The sequence below is a fragment of the Camelus bactrianus genome, chromosome 16 (assembly GCF_048773025.1).
Source record: "Camelus bactrianus isolate YW-2024 breed Bactrian camel chromosome 16, ASM4877302v1, whole genome shotgun sequence".
In the NCBI taxonomy this organism is placed as follows: Eukaryota; Metazoa; Chordata; class Mammalia; order Artiodactyla; family Camelidae; genus Camelus; species Camelus bactrianus.
Window position 1 is genome coordinate 14260576 of NC_133554.1, and position 13315 is coordinate 14273890.

General features: G+C 33.5%; 1 protein-coding gene across 2 annotated transcripts in view; it reads right to left on the reverse strand.

Moving 5' to 3' along the window:
- MED13 (mediator complex subunit 13) overlaps positions 1 to 13315 on the reverse strand; it is an 84228-nt gene that overhangs the window by 24665 nt on the left and 46248 nt on the right. For both annotated transcript variants that reach the window (XM_074342693.1, XM_074342694.1), the window contains exons 10-16: positions 11339 to 11552; positions 10296 to 10377; positions 8447 to 8568; positions 6671 to 6761; positions 6323 to 6537; positions 5845 to 6041; positions 4262 to 5178 (exon numbers count right to left, since the gene is read on the reverse strand). In XM_074342693.1, the coding sequence (XP_074198794.1) occupies positions 4262 to 5178; positions 5845 to 6041; positions 6323 to 6537; positions 6671 to 6761; positions 8447 to 8568; positions 10296 to 10377; positions 11339 to 11552 (1838 nt within the window). The remainder of the gene's footprint in view (positions 1 to 4261; positions 5179 to 5844; positions 6042 to 6322; positions 6538 to 6670; positions 6762 to 8446; positions 8569 to 10295; positions 10378 to 11338; positions 11553 to 13315) is intronic.

The following is a 13315-nucleotide window of genomic DNA, read 5'->3' on the forward strand; positions in this document are numbered from 1 at the left end:
TACCCAAGAGGAATGAAAACATATGTTCAGACAAAAACTTGTACACAAGTTTATTATTCAAAATAGTCAAATAGTGGGAACAATCCAACTGTCCATCAACAGATGAATGGGTAAATAAAATGTGGTATGCCCATAAATGGAATATTATTTGGCAAAAAAATGAAGTACTAAACACATGCTGTAACATGGATGAACCTTGAAAACATTATGCTAAGTGAAAGAAGCCAATCACAAAAGACCATATAGTGTATAATACTATTTATATGAGATGTATAAAGAGGCAAATCTGCAGCAATAGAAAGTATTCTGGTGGTTGCCTAGTGCTGGGAGGGAGTGGTTAGAGGAAAATAGGGATTGACTGCTAACAAATATGGGGTTTCTTTAAGGGTGATGAAAATGTTCTATAATTGTGATGATGGCTACACACTCTGTGAATACTAAAAACCATTCAACTGTACACTTTAAATGGGTGAACTGTATGGTATGTCAATAAAGTTGCTTAAAAACAAGTGATCGTGGAGTGGTGTGATGATGGGGATGGGCAAAAATATGGGGCAATTTTTACTCCTACTTTACTGTACCATCTAGATTCTTAACTTCCTTTTCAGCAAGTATGTATTTTTTTTTTATCATTAGAACAAAGCTTTTTCTATCTTGAGAAAAATAAACATTGCCATTAAATTATATAATCTATAGTTTTGTAAACTTTTAATTCCTTCAAACAATTATTTCAACCCTCCTTGGACATCTACTATATGCCAGGCACCGCTCTAGGTATTGGGGATATATCAACAAAAAAGACAAAAACCCTTTCTATTACACAGAACTTTCATGGGGTGAACTTAATGGAGTGAGAGACAATAATTAATCAATCAATAAATTATACAATATATTAGAAGGTAATAAGCAAACACTATGGAAAAAAGCAGAAGAAGCAGGATGGAGAATATGAAGAGGGGCTTGCAACTTTACACTGAGAAAATGACTTCTCACAAGATTTAAAGGAGATGAGTCACCCATGTAAATACCTAGAGGAAGAATGTCTCAGGCAGAGGAAACAGTCAGGGCAAAGATTCTAATGCAGGAGCTTGCTACTATTTCATGATGTTGCTATAATTTAATGGAAAGTATTCTAATACTGCACATTTAGGGAAGTTTATACCATCAATTTGTTTTTATATTGAAATTTTAAATTGAAATGTAAAGCCATTTCTCTTTTTTGTTTGTTTTGAATTATTTTCTCAATATAAGTTCTTAGGATGAAATTCATCTTTATGGCTGCAGTTATCTGTTTACATCAATGTTTACTGTTATACAAAAAAAGTACACAAGATAATATTCAATATTTTCTATTACTTGGCAATAAGTCAGTTCTTTCTTTTTTTTTTTTGAGGTGTAATTGACAGATTATATTAGTTTCAGGTATACAAAGTAGTGATTTGATATTTGTATATACTGCAAAATGATCACCACAGTAAGTCCAGTTAACATCCATTTCCATACACGCTACAAAAATTTCTTGTGATGAGAAATTTCAAGATGGGTTGGTTCTTAAAAATAAAGAGTACCACTAATGCTGCTGCTGCTGCTAATGCTACTACTATTACTACTGCTAACATTTGCGTTCTCACTTTGTGCCAGGCATTGATCTCTGTTTTACACGTATCAGCTCACTTGCCCCTCTCAACAATGTATGAGGTAAATACTATTATTGACTCTATTTTAAGAAACTGAGACACATAGAGGTTAGATAACTTCCCCAAGGTCACACAGTATACAGCAACGGAGCCATGTTTCAAACTCAAGTAGTCTGGCTCCACGGTCTGTGGTCCTACCTATGGTTGAAAATAATCTTGCCCTCTGTTTGAATATCTATGACATTTACTTACACCTTTCTCTTTAAAAACTTGATCCTTGAATACAGTGAGTTTGGTGAATCATCAAACTGTACCATGAAAAAATTTAACCATTGGTCCATGCATTGCCCTATCTTATTTCACAAACTGTCTTTAATGATAATATAATAAACAACTATGACCTCATTACCCAAGAACTACAATATTACCCGAACAATCCTATTAAGTGCGTCTCCCTATCCTATCTCTCAGCTTTTAAGAATTAACCACTATCCTGATGTGCATCTAAAAAATACATTTAGTTTTGCCTGTTCTAGAATTTTATAAAAAAAAAAAATCTTACTACACAAAATCTGGAACTTGTTCCCTCTCCCACCCCTCAATACTATTACTAAGAGTCACATATTTGTTATATATAGTTTTATTCATTTTTAGAGCACATGCCACCTGTACTATCATAATTATTATCCATTCTTCTGTCAGTGGGCATTTAGAGTATTTTTACTTCAACCCTGCATTACAGTTTTAGTTCTCCAGGTAGTCTATGTATAATTTAAATGCAGGGTATCTTCGTATCTCTCAGAATACCAAGCACATTGTTTTGCACATGTGTCAAAAAAAATGACCAGATTAGCAGATGACATAAGGATCAAATCAACATTATTAAATGGCATATATTACCTAAGAACATTAATTCTTAACAAAAATCACATTTTGAAGGAGGCTAACTTTATGGATAATTACCAAAAGTCTAAAAAGTTAATCAGTGGTATACTGAGACATCTTTTTAAAAGTTTAAGTTTTCCAGTAGCTGTGCCTAAAAGAAAAATACCTAATTGATTATTTTAATAATAATAATAGCAGCTTATATTAATTCAGTACTATGCGTCAAGCATTGTGTTAAGCACTGCACATGGATTAAATCATTAGATCTTTAATAACTATACACAAGTATTTGACATTGATGATCATTCTCTCCTTCAAACATTTTCTATACTTGGCTTGCAGGACACCATACTCTCTTGGTTTTTCCCCCTACCTCTTTAGTTTCCTAACCTAGATCCTCCTCTTCTTCCCCATCTCTAAATGTCAGTTCCATCTTTGGACTTCTCTATCCACAGTCATCCTCTGGCTTATTTCATCCAGCTCTATCATTTTAAATACTAATAACTCACACACACAAAATTTTAATCTTTAGCCCCAACCACTCCTCCGAATTTTAAACTCTTATCTCCAAATATGTACTTGACATTCTCTTCCAATGTTCCCCGCTTCTATAATTAGCACCATCATTCATCCAGTTGCTTAAGCTATCCCTGATGCCTTATCTTTTCTTGTGTCAGCAAATCCTGTAGGTTCTATTTCCCAAATATGCCTAGGCCTCTACTCCTCACATCTCTGTTGCTTCCAATCTTGTCAAAGCTACTATCACTTTTCACCTGAACTACTGTAACTGCCTCCTAACTGATCTGCTTCTACTCTCACCTTCACCACCTGCAATAGCTCATGTGATCTTTTAAAAAACTAAATAGTAAAAAGATCATGTTACTTCCCTGCTCAAATATAGCTTCCCATCACTTTTAGAATGAACTATAAAGGTCTTACTCACATAGTCCATAAGACCCTATGTGATTTTGGTGCTCAGTCACCTCCTAGACTTCATCTCCTACCAGTCTCCTCATCACCCAATTCCTTCCAGCAACAGGGCCTCCTTACTGTTCCTCAAATACATTAAATATACTACTCCCTCATGGTCTTTACACTGTCTGAAAACGCTCTTCTTTCATTTAGCCACACAGCTCACATGCCTCTACTTTATGTAGGCCTTTGCTCAAATGCTGTCCCTCAGTAACAGATTCTCTAAACATACATCTAATGTAGCACATTCTTGTCTTCTTCCACTTGTTTACCCTCCCTTTCCTTCAAAACACTTGTCAGTTTCTGACACTATTATAATTACTTATTTTTCATTTATTATTTTGAGTCTTACAGATTCAAAAAGGGCAGGAAATAATGTTTGCTTTGTTGAATACTGTGCTTTATAAAAGAACAGTGTCTGGCACTACTAGGTGCTCAATAAATATTTAATGAGTGAAAGAATGTTGAATAAAGCCGACAACTAGCAGTCCTCTGCTAATTAGCATGTACGAAGTACCTTTTATACTCCTATACAAGTATATAATTACAGGCTTGCAATAACCATACTTTTATTAGTGAAATTAAACGAAACTGCTAAGAAATTCTTCCTTTAAAAATGTCACTCTTAAAGGAGTTTTAAGTCCAAATTTAAGTGTCTCTATCAATTACATGGGAAATTGCCTTTAATACTTTTTCCTAAGAAGGAAAAGCAAAGTCATAAAACTAAATGAAAATAAACAGAGAAACTATTCCATTAGCATACTTACCATTTCTTTTGGACCAGGGGTGTAAGCATGAACTTTTCACAAGTGCTTCATCAACTTTTCCTCCAGACATGTTATCCATGAACTGACGCCCATGCTCTAACGCAAGGTAGCAATCATTGCAACAGTCCCGTTCTTCAACACGTATCCAATTATTAATTACACCAATTTTAGGGAAAGGATCTTGGTCTGCAGCTCCAAAGGGTGAAAATAAATTAGTGCACTGATCTTGTAGCAATAATATCAACTCATCAGGCAATTTTTCAGATTCCTTTAGTCCTCCATTAACATGTTCAGCAGAAGTAGCCCTGAGAGCTTCAAAACGTTTTTCTGCTTCTTTGCCACATTCTGTGTTGCGTCCTATGATATCTAGCTCATCTTCAAGAAATAATCCTGAATTGTTTCCAAATTTCCTGTTCATGACAGCACTGAAGCCGCAGGTACACCTATACTGTGCTTCCTGCGTTGGATCTGGAATGTAAACTCCAACATCGGCACCCTTGATATTCATGTTGCAGACACAGATACAGCAACTATCAAAGTTACAGTCTTTAAACAAATTCATAACTGATTCCGAAAGAATGAGGTTTACATAAAGACTGTGTGCTTCAGGGATGGAAGGAACAGTTGCAGGTTCAACGGAATTAAGGGGTCTACATGTGGATGGGGTGGAAGCTGGTGAATATAAGTCTGAATTTTCATATTTGACTGAACCTTGAGCACTAGCAGGTCCACCAGCTCCACGAGGAGTCCTTGGAGTCCTTGGAGTCCTTGGAGTTGGAAACCTAGGGGTAGATGGGGAAGGAAGAATTCCTGCTCCACTGTTACTAGGAGGTGCACTGCTAGGAGGCATTCCAAAAGAAGTATGAGTTTGAGGTGTATAAGCAGGGCCATATTCTTGATCCATAGTACTTCCATCACTAGTGTCACCAGGGTAAAAGAAATAAAAACATACACAAAGGAACATATTAATAATGTGAAATACAACTAAAAATGTCCCAAGTATTTTCCATTAACACTGAAAAGATACGAAAGCACAATTACTGCAATTAAATATATTTTTGGTTAATATATTCACTCTAGGTGATTGTCCATTATAAATAAAACCTGTGTACACTCTTCCACATCCACATTTACTATCTATACATTTCCTGTACTACAAATACCCACATTTCATTGATTCTAAGATGCCACTGATTGATTGCTTTTTTTTTTTTTAGAGATATTCATGTATAAAAAAGGACAATAGCAATTTTAAGATGTTACCAATTACAAAAAAAATTTCAGAAATATTTAAATACAAAAAGTTTGTGAAATATGGCAAATGTACAAATGAGAGTAATTTAGAATTTTAGACCAATAAAAGGTTCTTCCAAAGACATAATTAAAGTTTATTGGTCTTAAATGTTTCAATAGTTTAACTATATCCAATTAATACCATTATAATCTATTAATTAGAAAACAATTTTCAGAATTGAAACTAGTATCTTTCTTTCAGGTACCAGCATACCAGGTTCTCCTATGAAAAAAATTAAAGCTACATAAGCATTCATAAACTTTACCAATAATATGAATTTAAATCATACCCTTCTTTGATGAATGGCATTGTAGGTCCCGAAGGAAGCAATTCCAATTTCCCAACAGTCCAACTCTGACGGTAAACACACTCTTCTGGCAATTTGATAGGAGGCAGACACTGGCTTGGTAGAGTTTTTAGAGGTGCAAACATGGAACATCCCACTAGAACTTGACAATTTTCAGGCTTATAAACGTAAGAAAAATCCTACAATATAAAGACCATAACTTTCAGCATCTTATCTTCCAAGGGGGAAAAGAAAAAAAGAAACTGATTCTAGTCTTTTTTTCCTTTCTTTAAACAAAATAATAAAATGCAAATATAATTCTACTCTTTTCTAAAAGGCAGTCTTAATAGTGTCACCACAATTTAAATTTGTTAATTATAAAACTAGAATCACTATGAAAGGACTTTTTAATATAGCCACAAACTAACTCTATATAAAAATACAGAAAGTGAATTATTTCCTAGAAAAATAAAATACTTACTTTGATTTCAGAAGGTTTTGGGCTACAGAATCCTTCATCAACCTCAATTTTGAACTGTGCTCCTACACTAGAACTATTTCCTTCTAGAACAGTTCCTCCAGGTGTTGTATCCATACTACAATATTCTTTATTATTCATATTCATTGGGGAAAATCCCATAATATGTTGTTCCAATGATGGTGGTGTAGGATACATTTTATGAAGATCTGCAGTGCCTGTATTTAATAAAACACACATTTTAACCTAAGAATAAAAAGAAGTTACTCTGTGTTTAAAACAAAGGGGTAGGGAACTTTGTTGATATTAAAGTCTGCAGATTTATCTGGAACACAGATTTGGGAAGCTTACTTATGCAGGATAATGGGTCCAGATTTCCTGTCTTTGATTCCTTGCAGCTGGATTTATCATCTGATCCATTTGCCAATTTTTTCGATCCAGGCTATTAAGGAAAAAAAAACATTTCTCTGAAATTTAAATCCAAGGTGATCTCAAGATAGTAATCATTCAGATGTGGTGATCTCAAGATAGTAATCATTCAGATGTAACTTCAAAGTATAGCCCATTTGTGCCAAATGTGTAGAGCCAAATACATACTAGGTACAATTTACAGACATAAAAGACATTTTAGGTAATCAATGAACCCAGCTTAGGTTTCTCTACTGATTTGATAATGCTCCAAATTAACAGAGGGAAAAGTTCCTTCAAAGAAAATGACCAATACTTTCAAAACACAAAGAACCACCTACCACTTAAAACCTATTGAAATAAAAATTTAAAAAACTTGCAATAAGAAAGGTTTGTAATTAACATCAGAATTGACTTGTAGTAAAAGATATGCATAAAGCTTTTGTCCCTTTAAATACAAGGCATTAAAGATTCCTATATAATCAATCACTCTTCTGAGTTCTTCTTTATACTTTTATCTTGTTTAATAATCCCTGCAAAAATGCTACAACAGGAAAAACTAGGCAAAACTTAAGAAAGATCTCATATGATAAAGCAACAGGATCCCTAACTACAGGTAAGTTTTAATACATTGAACAAACCAAGTGTTAGCATCTCCAATCTGTCACCAGTGTTGTTAGAGCTGTCAGCTTGGTTCCTTGTCTCCTGTTAGCCACTCTGTCATAGATATGTAGACTAAGCTCTGATTACAACCTTTTACCTCAGTAGAGCCACAACTGACACACAAATGGTAGAGGGAAAGAGAGTATAAAGGTACCAGAGTATTCAGGGATATATTTACCTAAAATATATTATATTATGAGATGTGGAGTTAAAGTTTATGTATAGTGATATCTGCTTTATGTCACTTAATTGAAGACAACAAATATGCATATATAAGTGTGTGTCTATATATCTATACACATATAAATATACATACACACACACACACACATATCTTTGATGAGAAAAGATTAAAAGTATATATTATATAGGACAAGAAACACCAAATGTACTATAGAAACTTCCAAGCTACCTTTACGCAGATGAAAAAGGAATTCTCTTTTATAATGAAGCACCCAATTCATTAAACTGTCAGAAACTTGACATTCTAGGGAATCTCATTTTAAAGTTTTAATTTTTTATCTTCACTTTTCTCTGCAAATGGGTGTTAAAGATTAAATATTACTTTTTCTTCCTCTTTCATTATTATAGTATGTAGATGTCTTAAAATAATGACTATGATGTCAAAGAAATTCAAAAGAAGTAGTATTCCTTTAAAAATTGACAAGGAATATAATTTTAATGTTAATTACTTATTATTTACTAATTGAGTCGATTTGGGGGTCATTTCTAAAACTAGAGGCTCAAAAATTAGCTAAATAATTTCTGCTTCCTAAGGACTGCAGAAAAATAACATATAGCAGAGCTCAAAATAAGCTTAGTCATACATATCCTTCAAACGTTAAAAAAAAAAGAAACTCAGTTTATAGATGATATTATGTCAAGAATGCTCTAACATGAGGTTAAAAAGAAAAACCCAACTAAAAAAATTTTATTCCAAAATATTTCCTATTGTTCAGGACTAAAACATAATATTCAAGTCACATATCTCTTAAATAAGCTTATATAAAATCAAGGAAAACAAATTATAATCTTAATCATTAATAGGATACTCACTGTCAGTTCATCTTCATCAGAATTAAAAAGATTATCAAGGTCAGTATAAGAAACAGCCAGGTCTGAGTCATAAATCAAACTGGTTGATGGAGGACGAGCATGACTAGTAGTGCGTGGAGCATCTACATATGTCAATCAGAAAAACACAATCAAAAATTCTACTACTGACCAAATAAGTATTATTCTATTTATTTAAGCTAGACATATAAATAACTGTGATTTGTTTAAAAGCTGAAATTTTTTTCCATACAAATAATGTTGTAAATAAATGATGGTATCTTCTCCAGAAAGCTCACCAAGGGCTATGTAATCCATAACATAGCTAAGTAATCTACATGAATAATATATCAAATAAAAATATAAACACTATTAGGAAAACAGAATTAAACACACACCCATTTTAATTTTGCTATCTTCCTGAAATGTAAAGGAAGCACAGAATAATTAAGTGATCTGAGTCAGACAGACTATTAATTTGAATTCCAACTCTAACATTAACAGTATGACCATACAAGTTACTTAATTTCTCTGTGCCTCAGTAATGGCAAGAATTACATGTGATGGAATGTAGGTAAAGCAATTTGCCTAGTGCCAGGTACTCAAGTACTTACTTAAGTAACTCAGTTAAATTTCATTTCAGTTCCAAAATTTTCCTTTTTGCTTTTCCACCCCAGTTTTAGGGGGAATATATATGATAACTTAGGAAAAAATAAAAATGCCAAAGTAAAAGTTAAAGTCCTCTCATCTTTGTGCACAAGAAAAAAAAAATGCAGTTTGGTGTATAAACCTTCCAAAGCTGTTAAATGACTTGAAATAGCCTTCACTTTCAGAAAGATGGAAGTGACTTTCCAAGTGCCTCTGCATGTCAGTTCTAAAGATTCACTAGAGCAGTAACTCTGAAATTTTAGTAAAAACGTAAAAAATCTAGAGTACTTACTAAAAATCAAAATTTCCAAGTTTCACCTCAAAATATGCTCCAGAATGTGGCAGACGGTCCCACATTTTGAGAAAGCCACACAAGTACAAGAAGGCAATTACACATTCCCTATATCTAAGGGTAGGCAAATAGGCTAAAGAACCCAAACTGTTAACTCACCAAGCTACTTAAGAACCACTGACCATCAAATTTACTTCATGAAAGACCATCTCTTCCTTATTCCAAAGGACTCTTTCCTAATTCCTGTTTTTAGTTGCACAGAGCCTGATCCTCTCCATTTATTCAAATATTACAAGAAAAACTTGTTCCTAAAAGATACATACCAAAGGACGACTTCCTTTGCCTTCCATCAAGTTAAATAGATTTTACAAAAGAATTAATGTATCATTTATTAGTATTCTCTACTGTATACACACACAAGAAGCACAAATCAGACATTTTCAAAGTGGAGTATTGACCACTGAATCTCCAGTGATGAGAACAAAGCCTTACATAATATGTGCTCAATAAAAAATTTGTTAAATTAATAATGACCTCAGCAACAATCCTTCTAATTTGGAGGGAGAGGGAGAAAAGGACAACAAAATTACAGTAAAGCCTAATTCATAAATTGAGGTTTTAGATCTGAGAGGGATCCGAGGTGATGATCTTATCCTAACTCATTACTTTACAGACGAGAACTATTTTTATTTGTTAAAAAAGGAAAGATGTTCCAACAATTCAAAACAGAATTTCTATAACCTAAACCTGTTTCTCCCAGTAGAAGATAAACAGTAAGTCCATAATTTTAAGATAGGTCTCTATGAAACATATGAATTATGCAAAAAGGAACATTAAAAGTCCAACACTATCAGATTAGTGTGGAGTAACAATCCTGGAATGAAGTATTTTGATAGGAAATAAAAGTTTTACCTTGCTTGACAGAGGAACTAAATAATGACATAGCATCTTCGTCATGTGATAACACTGTTACACTAGATGGCCCATCTTCTACCTGCATACAATATTACATATTAGGCCGAAATATACATTTTACCAATAATAAAATGCACCAACTATTGAGTAGCTGTGAATGAAGCATTCTGCCAGGTGTTCTATAGACATTATCATTAGTTCTTAAAACTAACCTATATAAAAAGTAGTATGCTCACCTTACAGACAAAAAACAGTTCTAAAGATAACCCAGGAAATACAGCTGGTAAGTAATGGAGCTGGGATTTCGATCTAAATTTGTCAAATTCCATTGTCCACGGTCTTTCTACAGTACCAACTGCCTTCCCAGCTATTACTGTTTTCATATTTATAAAAGAACAAATGTCAAGTACCTGGCACACATAAGGCTAAATAAAACTTTGTGAAATGAATTCTTTGTATTAAACATATTACTGGGTCCTTTTTGCAATTTTATAATTTGCAATTTCTAATTCTGTATTTAAGGCAAAACTCTTATCTAGCAGAACTATCTTGTGCTTATTAATAGATCCTCAGATACTTGATATTTAAAATTTTAATCAAATATGTATGTCCCACACTTCATTAAAGTAACTTTTTATTTTTAGAGGGACTCACTATAAGTTCTTGATTCACATATTTGAAAATATCATATATTTTATAAACTCAGTGATATGTATTTTATTGTATTTTTGAAAACTGGATATTCACTTACAGATTTTTTAACTCAAAATCAACACACTTCATCTACCTAAATGTTCTGATTTCAATGTAACAGAAATTAATGTACTCTTTCTCCAACCCCAAAACTTTCACAATAAAGATCTTTCTAATAGACCAGCTATAATTTCAAGTCCATATAATCTCCTAAATTTTATATGCCTGATTTACCCATTTTTTAAAAATGTTTTTCTAAGTTAAAATGATATATATTTTTTTTTAATGAGAAGTGTGGTACTATATGCAGAGCTACAAATCATCAGTGACACTTTGATTTCTCTTACCTTGTGTTTTTTTCCAGCTTCTCTCTCATTATTTTGTCTATCTTTCTTATCAGGAAAAAGAAATTCCTCATCTCCTTCAACAAATGCATAAGGATCAATTTTAGGTTCTTGTTCTGAATCAGATGCTATTGCTGAAAGATACTGATTTTTAATTTGATATTGCTGCACTAATTCATCAGAAACTTTTAAAGGTTTCTTACATTGCACCATTAACCTGTGTAAAAAAAATAAAATTAGAAAATTAATTAACATTTATTCTCTATAAAGCATAAAAATTTCCAAAATGTCATAAGTATCATAAAGTTTTTAGAATTACTTAGAGATGATCTAACTTGCAATTCTTCATTTTACAAATGAAGAAACTGAGTCATAGAAAGGTCATGTGATTTACTGAAGTATCTCAAATTTAGCAATAGAGAAATGGAGCTAAAATCCAGGTCTCAATAGTCTTCCCAACAAAACATGTCACCTTTTGGTAATCCAGTCTGTTCCCAAGTCCTCAAGAGCACTCTGACTTGTCCAAATCCATTCACTTGAAAGGGGTTTAAATCTAAACTGATCCAGCTCAAGAACTTTCAAAATGTGGGCTATACAGTGAAATAAGACTACTATCATATAATTTATACCTTTATACATTTATACAATGAAAGTGATTATCCTTTTCCTATTGCCATGAGTGGACATATTTTAATTTTTAAAAATTTAAGAGCCTCATTTGTTTCATGAAAATAACATTACTATGACTAGTTCCAGCAAAATGTTTTTACAATCACAAATGGAGTTTCAGTGCAAGTACCTCAGAGGTTTTCAATAATCACATAAATTTTACAGTATCAGTCTTCCAGTTCTACCAGGTGACTGATAAACAAATGTTTCTCGGTATTCTCCTAAAATATCGAATAAATGAAAAAGGACAATAGAAAAAGTGAGGAGACAACAGGGATGTTGGAAAGACGAACTACTGGAAACCGAGAGAGCAGAGAAGGCGAAATCTAAGACTAAGAGAGGGAAGCCACAACAAGCTGACCTGCACCACAGAACCCTGAAAATCATCAGGACTTTCACAACTCTGAAGACCAAGGTGCTCGGGGATAGAACACTTTTAGACTCCTAGATTCATGTTCTCTGTGGCTTGCAAAGCTGAGATTCCCAGGCTGCCAGAAGAGCGGCAGCCAAGCTTCTAGTCAGATAATGCTCAAAATCCTTCAGTGACTATTTCACTTAGTGAAAACCAAAGTCCTTATAATATCCTACCAAAGCTTTCTATGGTCTGTCTCTGCCTTACCCCTCCAACCTCATCGTCTACTTCTCCCTCTCTCACTCTTTTTCCAGGGGCTTCCTTGATATTCCTTAAACAGGTCAGACACAATCCTGGCTGTTCTCTTTGTTTGGAACATTCTTCCTCCCAATATCTGCATGGCCAACTCCCTGAATTTCTTCAGGCCTTCATCCAAACGTCACTGCCTTAACATTGATCCCCTTTACTCTGCTCTATCTTTCCCTCCATAGCACTTGTCTCTTAACAAACCATATAATTTGCTTCATGATTGACTGTCACTTCCACTGGAGTGTAAGCCTCTAAATACCTTCTTTGTTTACTGAACTATCCCAAATGTCTAGAATAGTGCCTGGCACATAATAGGTGCTCAGTAAACATCTGCTAAATTAATACATGAAATCTAAAAGCTACACAGGATTGAGATACTGTGTTTGCATTAATGATTCTAAAATGCAGTATCTTGTAATTTGAAAGAAACCCTCTTTATTCGTTAGAAATTGATAACGGCTGTCACTGCTTGTCTGTCCTGAGTATTAAGACAAAAATTCCTAAGAGAAGTAAGATTTGGGAGCAATAACGGTATCTGCTAGTTTATAAATTCTTTGAATGACAGAGATACCATATCCTGTTAATCTATTCACCAATGCCCAATACTAGAAGCACTCTACACCCTATAAATTAATGTTGAAACAGGTGAT